Raw genomic sequence first — 13,804 nt, 5'->3', positions numbered from 1 at the left:
AGTGGTGGAATTCCCTACTCAGAAAGAGAAGTCCACAGGCAGTATCTTCCTATCACAATTAATGACATGCTTTCTGTGGCCAGGCACTGGCTGAAAATGTAATGATATCTATTTGTGTTACAGAAGTGCCTTGTGTGCACAATCCGCATCAGGACTTAAGCAAAGCACTGTAAAGGCACATAGTAAAAGGCTAAAAATATTTCAATCTAAATATACAAGAGACATAATGGAAAGTGTCTTGCTCTGTTTTACAGCTGGAAACCGAGGCACACAGAAGTAAGAAAGAAATATTTACAAAGGAATTTAGAATAGAATCAAATAGTTCAGTTGGAAGGGACCTTCAAAGATCATCTGGTCCAGCTACCTGACCACTCCAGGGCTAACCAAAAGCTCCAGCACATTACTGAGGGCACTGTCCAAATGCCCCTTGAGCACTGACAGGCACAGGGCACCAAACACCTCTCTAGGAAGTCTGTCCCAGTGTCTGACCATCCTCACGGTCAACGCATTTTCCCTAAGGCCCAGTCTGACCCTCCCATGGTGCAGCTCTGTGCTGTTCCCTGCCACCCTGCCACCAGGTGCTGGGAGCAGAGAGCGGCGCCTCCCTCTGCAGTGCCTCCCTCCGCGCTCCTCGGGCTACTCTGGCTCGCCTCCTGGCTACACTGGGTTTAATGAACCCCAAAATGCAGGTTGCCCCCTCAGGTGCCAGGGCACACCACTGGCTCATGCTGGACCTGCTGCCAACCAGCACCCCAGGTCCCTTTCTGCCAAGCTGCTCCCCAGGACAATCCTCTCCATGACTTTTCCAGGCACTGATGTCTGTCATTTCCTGGGGCTTCTCTCAAGTCCATCTTGTAGAACAGTACAGTGGCTAGCTTCCAGTCAGCAAGGACCTCCTCAAACTCCCCAGACCTTTGGTAAATTGTTGAGAGGGGGCCAGCTCTAACATCCACTAACTCCTTCAGTGCTCTTTCAGTACACTGGGGTGAACATTAGGCCCTGCATACTCTGACAGTGTCCCTATATTCCTCCCAAGTGGCCAGTCCCTTTTTCCACATGCTGTAAACTTCTTTATTCTGTCTAAGCTTCACCAGGAGCTCCCTGCTCATCCATGCAGGTCTCCTGCCCCCTTTGCTTGCCTTCTTGCTCATAGGGATGCACCGATCTTGAGCCTGGAGCACTGTCCCTCTTGTGACACTGGTTGCCTGCTGGCCAGTGCTTCCACACACACAGCACGGTGTTGGGGCTCAGAACCCCCCTCAAGCATCCCCTGGGACCTTATAAACCTCATGTTCTTCTCAGCACTGCCACTGCTGCTGCTGTGAGTGACAGCTTCCTGGGGCTTCCTGACATTTTGAGTTGCTCGGTATGATCTGGATACAATTCCAGATTTCATGTATTGGAACTTACAGAAACACACTGTGTACAGTGAAACCAGACAGAGATAGGTCTTAACTGGCAGCTCTTCAGCTGCTTTCCTAAGTGCTTCGATGTCATCAGATGGCCGAGGACCATCCAACTCTATGAGATGCACATCATACATGATGCTTGTCATAAAACTGGGGAGGAAACCTCTATTCCAAGTGCTAAGCTAGCATGTCACAATAACACCATCCTTTAATAGACCAGATACCCCATCCAATCAGCAGATGCTGAACTTCAGAAATCAGCATTTAACTTTGCTACAGCAATCTGAAATTGCAGTTCAGTGAGACTGTGGAGCTGATCTAGCAGCTCACTGGTATCAAAGAAGGACATAATTTCCCTTCCCTTTTCAACTAGCCATAGATTACTGTCCCACCCACCTTCATATTTGTTGTTTAAAATTACCTAACCAGACATGCTATATTGGATTTTATTACACTGTTCTAGGATGCCTCCACCTTCCAATGTTATCTACATCTTTTATGTTACGCCAATGATTGCTTAAACCAACTTGGTTTACCTCCCCTGGGATGAGTACAGGGGCTCTCAGATGATTAGTTACTGCATTTCAGCTGAGCAGCTGAGAAAGTGGCATTTCAAAGCATTTTTAAAAAATTACAACAGGTTTTGGTTTTTTTGTTTGTTTCCTAAGATAAATTAACAAACGTGCTGACCACATTAACAGCCCTATTAAAGACCTCACCCTCTGCTTCTGTGCACTGACAGTTGACAATGCTTTCTCTCACTGTGAAATAGAATTTTGCTGAAGTAAAATGTTTGCTTTTAACTGCTACCTACTCTAATTCAGAAAAAAAAAAAAAAAAAAAAAAAAACACGTTTGTCAAATTTGCCATGTCACAACAGAGAACCTGGCAGCCACTAACTGCTAATATCCTGATGACCACCAAAGATTTAAAAGACCTAAAAATATCCAGCACAGTTGTATTTCCAGGAATCATTAAAACTCAGGGGGGGAAGCATTTATGACATATGATACGTATCTGAAGCACGAATATGCTACAGATTTAATTTCCAATTTAGTTCTTAAATCAGAGATTCACTTACTTGATATGGAAGAGTGACTACTTGTCTCTGGGACACCTGCCTCAAGGGTTGGTGCAGAAGATGATTCTCTTGGCATTTCCAGAGTTGAAAGTCCTTTGGCAGCAGGATCTACATACAGAAATCGTGTTTAAACTGTCAGTATTTAGAATCAATAAATATTTTCCATCTGCTTTCTCTCTGGATGTCTTTTTCACATCTTTTCAATCATCCATTCACCATCTGGCATTCCCAGCAATTTTAAAAGGACTCAGTGGTAGTGTTTGTAGAGGCACAGAGATCTATTACTTAAAATCACTTTTTGCTGGAGACTTGTACATATGCCCATTTAGAGCTCAGAACTAATAAATGCACATAGATTTTGATCCCACTCACAAAGTGATTAAAGGGACCACCAACATGGAAATAAGAGAGGTACCACTAATATAAAGCTAGTTTGTGATATGTTAGCATTCTTTGAAAGCCTTATCTCCAACACGTCATCAGTTTTCATTCAAAGGTCTGCTGATCTAGCAATTGATCCCAAAGACTCAAAGAGTGTAAGAAGGCCAAATCTGTCACTAAAAAAAAAATAAAAAAATAAAAATAAAAACTGAGAGTTTTATTTTATGATAATTGATATTGTTGATATGGGAAGAATAAAGCAAAGAAAATTTCACGTATTGATGTAATGTTTCAGCATATCCTATAAAAATGAATACGTATCTGTGCTGTAAAGGGCCTCAAGCGGGAAACCCTGTACTCCAGAACTCTGCAGTTGAAGAAACAATCCATTCGTCTATTTAATTCAGAAATCAGTTGTGTCAGAAGCCCTTCTAACACATATGGAAGCATAATAGTCTGACAAAGCTCAAACAAGGCTTTGAAATTATAATCAGCATATTATGATGGCAATATTAAGCCTACTTAAATGAATTACAACACATGTTCTCAAATAAACAAATCAATAATTCTAAACAAAGCAAAGCAGACACATAAGAGAGAGACTGAATTATCCAAGTAACTAAATTACCTAGTTATCCAGATTGACTGTATCAACTGGATATATTAAGTGAGCACTTAGTAAGTCATTGTGAATGTTTTATGCTCCACTTGGATGACATATGTAGATGCATGCATCTTATATGCTAAAATCCCAGGTTCCGTGGCGTGTTTCAGAACCGGGACAACTCTTCCGAGAAGCTTCAAGGATGTTTATGCTAGCGAATTCATGAAAACTTACTAGTGGTCCTTAGTAGTGGACCAAAAAGCATTTGAGTCTAAATACTTTCATGACAATTATTCTTAAGAAACCTATGTGAGAGGTTCAAAAGCACTTGTCTCTCCTTTGTTTTTAAAATGCTCCAGCAGTTCATCAACTCACTGGTGCAACAAATGGGATGCTAGGCCTCAAACATAGAGGGAACAGCTTAGCCATGATCATACTGAATGATTTCTCCTTGTAAAACTGGGATATCGTAATTTCATTAATCATATTAGGAAATTATACTATGGTTCCTTCTGAAGTAACTGAGAAAGAAGTGAGGTCAGGAATACATAAATATTACTCCTCTCTTCAAAGAAATGAGGCCTGAAAGATTCATTTATTTTTTTTTAACTGATAAAAATCCAATAACTGAAAAATCCTGAAAAAAATAACCACAGAAGTAAAGAGGCAACAGAACACATTTTTAACACTTTTTGAAACATCCAATGCAAATCTGAGCAGATAAAATACACTTTCTCTCCGCAGGACAAACTTGATAACAAAACCCTGTACTGAAATGAGCTGAAAAATAGGGATACACAGAAATACTGTATAGTTTTCCCCATGCTTGCACTTCAAGTCTTTAAACAAAAGCCTTGTAAACCTTGTGGATATCCAACTACAAAAAAGGCTAGAGAGAGTTTTTAGTGTATAAAAACATGTCTCTCTCTGATCCTAAATGAAATCTGCAGTTAATTCCAAGTGCCCTTAGCTCTGCAGTCTACAGCCTGCTCAGATTGACATTTCATGATACAGTTTGCTCTCTGCGGCCTTATGTTTGCAGAAGAAATAGGAGACAAAAAATCACAATACAGAGAAGAGAATCAGTGTAACATGGACTAGATTAACAGGATAAAAGGCATAGAAGAACAACAGTTTTACTGACTCCCTGCATAAAGAAGCCATGGAGTTTGGAGGCCCTAACTTTGATATTAGAGCCAGTGTTTTTGTCCTTGAGCTCCAAATACCTTTTTTAATGGGCCCTTGCACATGCATGTTACCTGTATGGCTGGTACATTTCCTTGTGAGAAACAAACACCTGAAAGCATTCGGCTAGTTCAGATCACATCAGCTGCTATCTGATCACACATCTCTCTGTATACTGGCCTGCAATGAAAACCTACACAAAATAATAAGCCTTTTCATTGGGTCAGTGGTTGAGCTCACCTGCCTCCTTCTGCTCTCCCAGCTTGTCAAGGATGTTAAAGGAAATGTCCAGGTATTCTCTCTGAATAGCACTCACAGCAATCTTCCTCTGCTTCCTCTGGCGGGGAACAATCTGAATCTTAAATTCTGACTCCTCAGTCTCCTCCTCTTGTTTTTGCTCTGTGTTTTGCTCAGTGTCAGACTCTGTGTTGTTTAACCCAGCAAGTTTATCACTTTCTGTTTGGTTTTCAGAATCCTCAGGGACTTTAATAAGGACTGTTTTTACATTTGGGCTTGGAATTGCTCCACTAGGCCTAATTTCCTCCACACTGAGCTCAGAGTTATCATCAATGGACATTTCTGGAAGGGCAAACGACTTCTGCAGCAGGTCCCTTTTCTGTTTCAGCGTTAGCGGGTTCCCACTGTGTATGTCCTGAGGTTCCTCTGGCTTAGATAACTCTGAAGAGTCCTTTTTACCTTTGGGAGAAATGGAAAGCAACTCCTCTATTCCTGCTGAAGCACTGTTGCTTGCATCCTTAGAATTAAAGTCCTTCGAGCAATCTTCAATGCTGAACTGGACCAGAGGAGTTGTGCTGAGGCTTAATGCAGAAACATCAATAGGAGTTGAGGGAGACGACACAGCAGTTTTACCAGAGACTTCATCGTTTAACTGGTTTGTTGTTTCTTCTTCTTCATCACTCTCCACTATTCTCAGGGGAGGAAGTGGTTCAAAGACTAAAGAATCACTGTCTGAAGTGGAGAGTACCGAATGCTTTTCAGGACCTGATGTTGAGTCAGAGGACAGATCTATCAGATCTAAGTCTTCCTTGGGACCAGCAGGTTTAAGCGGAGAGTCTACCTTCACTTCATAGGTTTCCATGCAGTTTAGCCTAACTTCTGGTATGACGGGTCTTCTTGTTTCCTGAAAACTCTCTGTAGGAGGAGGATTTTCTTGTATTTCTATGTTTTCAGCTTTGGTAGAAGAATTCTGCCGAGATCGTCCATAGTCACTCTGTCTGTGTATGATGTAAGCAGCGGGGACAGGTGGCTTTTCTAAGTCACACCGGTCTATGCAGGACTTCCTGCGATGTTCATCTAATGTAAACAACAGGGAGTCTGCATTCCCTATATCAAGAGATTTTTGTTTTAGAGAGCGCAGTTTTTTTTTCTGAATGCTTTCTTCTCTCACACAGCGCAGAATACTGTCTTGTAAGGCCCCCGTCTCTCTATATTCAGCCAGCTCTATTTCACCTGATTAAAACAGAAAGAGCTAATACTACCTTAGTTGGAGACTTCTGACGGATATCTTCATCTTCATCTCACAATTCAACACATGACTGGCATTTCAAATACAAACCCAGTATTAGTCAAAGTCATCTAAAATTTGTTTCACCTCAGAGCCACACTATGTAGACTTTTACAATTACAAAAAACACCCTACATCTAAATAGCAAGCTTTATCCAAATTCTACTCATCCCGAACAGATGTACCCTGCAGATAGTCTAAGTTTATGGCATGGCTGCATTAGGTGTAACAATTGAAAGAGGAAGTGAGCTACATAGACCATTCTGAAGAGGTTTCAAAGTAACTTTGGACTACAGTACTGGGGACATCATTCATATATGAGCATTATACACACACACACACGTATATTAGAACACATCTACATATTCTTATACTGAGCTTATATTATTAGTGCTCACCTACATGTCTTTTATGGTAACAAAGTAGGTTTAAAAAGGATGCTTCTAATCCAAGAAGCAAGGGTAGACAGCAGTGAAAATGCAGCAACACAAGCTTGAGCTCAGACATGTATACTAGACACCAGTAAAGTCTAGCCACTATCCCATCACATAGTTAGACCTCCCCAACTTAGAGAGGTGTAAAGCAAGCACAGCCAATGCTACCACTGCACTTGCTGGTACTACCAGTGCACTTGTATCTTGTTGTTTGAACACACCTACTGAAAACATTTTTTAAAAGTTTGTTCGCGTTGGTGTCACTGTTGTCAGTGTTAATGACATCTTTTCAAGTAATCGAGAATATTCTTGATCATCATTAGCCCCATATTTCAAAATGCTCCACATATGAATCACAAAGCAAAAAAGCAGTGAGAAAAGTTAAAGCATTTTCCCTACTCAGAACATTTCTCCTCCCACCTAAATGCTTGAAAAAAAAAAAAAAAAAAAAAATGGTGGCAGTGGTGGAGAAACTCTGTGATGTTTGAATTCTGTTTTAGAGTGTTGATTTCAGAATTCTACATTTAAAAACAGAATACTTCCTTTTTTTTTTTTTTTGAAAACCACCAATTAACCTTCTCTACCAATGGAAAATTATAATATTTGCTGCAGCAACAATAAATTTGCTTGCCCTATCATTCCACCTCATCAAGAAGTCAATTTCTGTGGAAAAAAAAAAAAAAATCAGTAAAAATTTCCAGCCCAATTGTAAAAGAAAACTGTAACAAATCCTGTTAAACATTCTAACATTCAACAGAGCTTAAGTTTTCAGGAAACAACTGCTGATTTTAGATACTTTCATTTTGGAGTGCCTTCTTTGAGATTCCTGTAAGAGAATTAATTCAGTGAAATGAGGCTCAAAAATTAAACAGAGGGCTTGTATGCAAATTATACAGTGCAATAGACTGTAGAAGAAATAAGAAAGGTGATAGCTTGAAACTAAGAGTATAAATTGTACTTCTACATGAGTTTATATCAATTAAAAAAATCATACTTCTCTGAACATTCATCTCAACAGGTTGATATTTCACCATTTTGCTGCCACCAATTCTTTTCAGTCTTGCAAAGAATGTTTGAGATTCTTTATTGCAAGGGCCAGTCGGTGTATCATGAATATCAGATTCATCAAAAACACTGTCTTCCTCTGCTGGAGAAAGAAAAAACTTTATTACTCGTAACAGAGTGCAATTCCTACCTTGAATGAAAAACTGTCAATGTGATAAAACCTCAGCTAGTTTTAATTAACCTTGAACTGGAAAATGAAAAATCACCTGATTTTTTTTAAGAAAAACTATAGAAACAGATATAACTTTGCCACTCTTGTTACACCTTAAATTAAGGTCAGAAAGTACATTGATAAATGGAACATGGGTTACAATAAAACAAAAGTAGGCCAATGTTTTTACCATTCTAAGCTGATCTTTTTCTACTAATAATAGCACAGATTAGATATTTAGATGGAAGAAAAACAAGAGATCTGGACACAGACTTGAGTAAATAATTGTCTATAGCACTCAGTGAGAAATGGTAATTTGTAGGATGTTGTGAGACCTAGGACAACCACAAGGTCAGTAATAAACCAGCAAAATAAGAAAGTGGAAAAGAAAGAAAATGATACTCCTGAATGGCTGGTAATAGCAATACAATGACCTATGAATATGAAATATGAAATTATTGACCTAAGTAGCAATAGTAAAACATTAAGCTCTGAGATCTAGTGTTTAGAAATTCCAAAGAGAAAGAATGATCCAAGTCTACCTACCCACCAAAAAATAATCACATCACTTGTATGAAAGTACAAGTTTTTTTGTACAAGTACACTTTTTTTTTAAAGAAAAAAAGAAGAAAAAAATCCTCATCTATCATGTGTCTAGTGAGGTTTCTCCAAGGAGATAAGAAACACTACTGGAACAATAAGAAAAACAGAGGACTCAAGAGAAGAAAAATTTGCCTTGTTTATTCTGGGAAGCAGGCCTGGAGAGAAAATGCATTTGGAGTTGAAGAATAAGGTAGAGGAAAATAAGTCAAAGAGCTGGAATGGCCAAAAACTGAAGACACAAACTAGACATTAATATCTTTAGCTTTCAAACTGATGGAAAGTTTCTACTAGATGTGAAGCTTTGGAACAGCCAGCTGGTATCAATTAGTTTTCTTATCCCTGATGCTAAGATGAAAACAGGAAAAAATATCAAAGTTGATAACATGAACATCTACAGGAACTGGGCTTAATAAGGTGGGACATCACTCTTAAACTCATGTCCTGTGTGTCTAAATTCTTTTTCCCTTTGGCAACAAATGCTTCTTCTTACAGGATTTATCAACAGCTCTCCAACAGTTTGTACAGTTGCCACAATCCCATCACAAAGTATAGCATAACAATTATAACAAGGTTTGAATAGTGGGAAAGCTATCTTCCGCATAGGGATTCTTGTTGCCTGACAATAAGATCCTATTATGTTGGTCATCTAAATACCACCTTTGATGATGATGGCAGTGCACAAGCCACATAGCCAGAGTCTCATTAGAAAAGGTTCCAAAATGTTATAGTATAATACTATACTACTCCTTCTTGTAGGTAGGTGGGGCGGGGGGGGGGCGGGCCCGGGGGGAAGAAAGACACCTTTTCTACATAATCTTTTTTTTTTTTTTTCCTCCAGAATTTCAGTAAAGGCGAATGAAGGAGAATGTTCAGCCCTATAATTAAGTCAGCATTTAGATAAATTTCCCATTTATGGTCTTTAGCCTCTGGGCAACCCAAAGCCCTTCACAACAGCTTTGGGAAGCAAGTAAACATTATTCTCCTTTCTTTAAACACTGGGAAACAATGATGAAGTGACACACAAGGCCACCCAGGGAATCAATGTCAGACACAGGATTGGAACACTGGGTTTTTTAAAGGTAACTTGGTACTTACTTTGAACAGCAAAATTGGTATTTAGGCATCTCACTTTGTCCTAGAAACATCTCAAAATAAATCCAGAAACTGAATATGTTCTATAAATGTTACTACTACCCTCAGCATTCTTAAGTCATCCTAATTCAGTTCTACAGCTCTAAACAAAGGCAAAATCACTATTAAGTCCACAGTTTCTGAACCCTCTTGGCCTTCCTCTAGCCATATAAAATGGCTAAGTGAGTGAGAATATGCAGTACTTCATTTACATCCATTTTAAGGTTGCTCTAATTTGCAAGAGCTGATTAATAGGATGTTCAGGTAAACAAAATTTCATGTCCTTCTTCTGTTGGATATTTTTCAATGAGGTACAAACAGCAAAAGAGGAAAAGGATATGCATATAAGAAAAGAGTGCTCCTTATATTCTTCTTCCTCTGGAAGAAGAGTTTGCTGAACACTCAGGAAGACTGCTTGAAAAGGAGGTTGAAAATAGTCAATGAATAAAAGGCAGCTAGAGATTAGCATCAAAAGAACCCATTAAACTTTGATAAGAAATACTTATCATATAACAAACTTCACAACTGTAGGGAACTACTCTCAGTGACCCCACGTTACTTCAAGCCCCAACCTTACACCTGCTCACACCATCACAGTATCTCTGCTATAACTAGCAAGAAAAGTACAGTTAACAATCAGATGCAGACTCCAAGGGTTGAACCACTTTTCTGCCTTTAGACACAAGCAGCATACATGTCTGCATCTGAGCTACTCAACTTCAGCTCCATTTATTAAGGAGAGAAAAAAATATATATATATATAGACTGAATTCATCACTTTAACTTTTAAACTTATACTATTTGGTACTAAGCCGTGTCACTATTGTAAGGTAGCTATCATTCAGAATGCACTGCTTTGGGACGAGATGAAATGCACTCCAGAAGTGCCTGTTTTTCTGCTGATTGGATTCTAGACAGCTAGCACACATCTACATGTCTGCATTTGGTCAGATGAATTGCACTTGCCATATCTGAATACAGTCAGACTGCGGTGACAGGCTGGTTGCAACCCTTTTATGTAGGCATGACCAGTTAAAATTTTCACTTCAAGGCTAAGCACTACTCAGGCATGGTGACTCAACTACTCAGCCTAAACTACACTCCCTTCAAGATAAAAGTTAGACTGCTGTGCTATGCTTAGCCTACAAAGAAACATTAAATATATTTCCTTTGTTATAGATGGCTATAGCTGGTCACAAAAATCATGCCTTGGCCTTAATTCTGACTACTGTGTTCTAAATTTCAGACCACATATACCCATTTCTACAACATCTGTGAGACTTAATGGATTAAATCAATTACTATCATATAAATGAGAGCATTTAAAGTACCTTTTTCCTTTTCACTGTATCGGCTTATGTTACTGTTGTCGCTATACAAAGGACCAGCAGTTGCATGGGGCTTGCAGCTGTGATATTGAGCGTTGAGGGTATTGACTGTGATGTGGATTAGGTGAAGTACAATCTTGCTGATTTCACAGTCTCTGTAGGGGTACTGTTCAGTGAATGAGAAAAACTTCAGCTTAAAACCCAACTTTTCTCCATGGATAAGCGTTTAAGCAGTAAAATAGAAAAATGACAAGAATACTGTCAGCTAGATATCCCTTCCCTTCCTTTGATCGCACATTTCTAAATACATGATGAGAAGCAGGACTGCTTTCAGCTTTGTGCAGACACTTGAAAAGATTTTCTATTAATAAGATTCAATATATCATTTCCTTGACTTTTATAAGATAAAATCAACTATTAATAATAATGCAGAAGGTCTTATCAGAACTTTTGTCCCAACACTGTATTTCAACCTGCATCTTATCATTCATTTCTAGCATCTCCATTTCCTTGTATGCCCTGTAGACCTACAAGAAATATCAGAAGTATTCACAGCTCCATTTCGGTGTGTAAACACACTATATTTAACAATAGATCCTAAAAAAATAAAATAAAAAATCACTTAAATAAAGATTACAAGCTATTAAGCTGACCCCTCATTTAAAAGTTAAAATTTGTTTTAAAAAATAGGGTAGGTTATCCTAAATACTATTCATGACTTTTCTAATTAGCATTTAGATCTTCATATAGAATTTTACTCTTTTCATATCCGTTTTTTTTTTTTTCAGGTATCAATGGAAAAGACAATACAGACAGCAGGAGTAACAAGTCAGTAGCACAGATGAAAGCCTAACTACTTCAGGCACTGAAATTAAACACAAAGAGTATGCAAATCAGACGTATTCTTTATAGTTCCTTTCATTTGCAGTACAGTTATTGTTCTATGTAATTAAATTTCACTCTGAAGGTGAATTTCAAGGTAGACACCACATTTTTAAGACCACTCACCTTATAGAGAATGACAAGTAAAGCCTTTAACCACATCTGCCGAATGTGAGGCTTGAGGGACCAGAGAGAGCAGCGAGGAGGCTGCTGAAAGTAATGCCTTAGCTGAGGACAAGTACAGTATTTCAATACCTGGACCACCAAAGGAAGAAGGTGTTTTCCCAGGTTGATGTTATAGTCCATCACCTGAAAAGAACATCGTCACAGGAGTTAGCTCACCAAAATCAACTCCACTGGTAATAGTTTTTGATGAAATTTTTGATAAAGCAAAATAATTAATGTTGTTTAGATATTAGTTAAGTGAAAAAAAATAAATGTTTTTAAGAACATCTTAGCAGCAATTAAAAAATTCTGCCAGTTTGCCAGGCTCTTATTTTAGCTAGTTAGGTAAAATGAAAGAAAACAAGGTGCATTCAGAAAGCCTTTCATCTTGCATAGTCTAACTTTTAATGTTATATACATATGTATATACCTACATACATATATTATGCTGAGATAGCCTTATATTATGGCACAAGTTGATCACACTTCAACAGACAAAACCATACTAGATACATATCCCATGTTTAACAGACAAGATGCAGTTGTGTGTTATCTGGTGGTGGCGGTTTGTTTTTTCAATTAACACTGCACTGACAATTTTCGTTATTTTCTCATCAGTCTTGCAATGCTATCTGTTTTTTTTTCTTAAGCCACATGTTCTGGAATCAGGTAATGAGCCAAGAATTCCATTGTAGCTGTAATGTTATACAGAAAGTCTAAACATGCAATTCTTTAGGGATGATCCAAGAATAAAGCTGATGAAAAGTATCTTGCTATAAATAAAATGTTCATCATTTTTAAGTGGTAGTGTTGCTGAAGACAGGTTGCTGTTATTACTACTAGCCATAAGCCTTGCCTCCTTCATGAATATTGATGAGCATCATGCCTATCCTACAGGTTTAAAACCTGATGGCCAGCTACAATATAGGCATATATTCTCACTGCCCTAACACAACCTTGTGTTTTCCATTGAAAATGAATTACTAATTTTCTTTATTTTCTCAACAGCCTTGCAACATTAATCATTTTTCTTTAAAGCCATATGTCCTGGAATCAGCAGCTGAACTAGATCATATCAAGGATCCACAAAAGCCCTTCTCTCTGGCGCTGACCCAGAATGGCTAATGTCTAGGAAGGTACAACAAAGCAAACTCCACCACATCCCCTAAGATCTTTATCACCTTCCTTCAGTTTAAGTGGAGTTGGTGCTTTATCAGGAACCCTGTACAGACACAAACATCAGTTTCTTCCACATCAACCATTTCCTTCAAGTCTGTATTTCTTGTCTTTTAGTTTTGCTTTTATTAGAAGAAGAGGTCTAATTTACAAACACAAAGCTTATCTCTCAAGTTCCCTCTTGAACAAACTGATTAGAGTTTTGTCCCTATAAGTTGTAGTTTTCCTGCTACATGCATAGACCTAAACAGATGAATCCTACATCTCTATCTATCCTTGTAGGGTTAGCCTGTTGAACAGATGATATATAATCACCAAATATGGTCCTCTCGGGCTGAGATACAGTTTTATAGCACGGTTAGGAAAAGATCATCCATACAAGGAAGACAGAACCCTGCCTTAACACAGCACATAATGTAACACAGATGGTCCTAAGCTGAGCAGACACATTTTTTTAAGATGTCACAGGAAGATGTGGAATAAATGATGTTACAAACGCTGAGCAGATCTCAGCCTGGGAGGCAGAACCTGGCAAGTCACTGTAGGTCCCTGCAAGGGTTGCACTTCCCCACCAGACAGGACTGTACAACATTGCCACCATGCGGGACAACGTCTAACTGCCTTCAAACAGCAACATCTATCCACTTCTGCTGCTAGAAAGAGAAATGTTGTGCTTTCAAGGAC

The 13,804-nt window shown here is 38.7% G+C and overlaps 1 protein-coding gene across 12 annotated transcripts in view; it reads right to left on the bottom strand.

The window, feature by feature from the left end:
- The window catches only part of UNC79 (unc-79 homolog, NALCN channel complex subunit), a 103,804-nt gene that overhangs the window by 43,993 nt on the left and 46,007 nt on the right, over positions 1 to 13,804 (bottom strand). For 9 of the 12 annotated variants that reach the window (XR_004751285.1, XM_035327812.1, XM_035327814.1 and 6 more), the window contains 5 exons: positions 11,906 to 12,088; positions 10,901 to 11,063; positions 7,614 to 7,766; positions 4,901 to 6,130; positions 2,491 to 2,598 (listed from right to left, as the gene is read on the bottom strand). Coding sequence is in view for 11 of the 12 variants with exons in the window: in XM_035327812.1 (XP_035183703.1) it covers positions 2,491 to 2,598; positions 4,901 to 6,130; positions 7,614 to 7,766; positions 10,901 to 11,063; positions 11,906 to 12,088 (1,837 nt within the window). In the remaining variant the exon portion in view is untranslated. The remainder of the gene's footprint in view (positions 1 to 2,490; positions 2,599 to 4,900; positions 6,131 to 7,613; positions 7,767 to 10,900; positions 11,064 to 11,905; positions 12,089 to 13,804) is intronic. The other 3 variants (XM_035327813.1, XM_035327815.1, XM_035327817.1) reach the window with 2 other exon arrangements.

Source organism: Oxyura jamaicensis, chromosome 5 (genome assembly GCF_011077185.1).
Source record: "Oxyura jamaicensis isolate SHBP4307 breed ruddy duck chromosome 5, BPBGC_Ojam_1.0, whole genome shotgun sequence".
Classification (NCBI taxonomy): domain Eukaryota; kingdom Metazoa; phylum Chordata; class Aves; order Anseriformes; family Anatidae; genus Oxyura; species Oxyura jamaicensis.
Note: the sequence above shows the minus strand (reverse complement) of the source record. Positions and strands in the feature narration are given on the sequence as shown.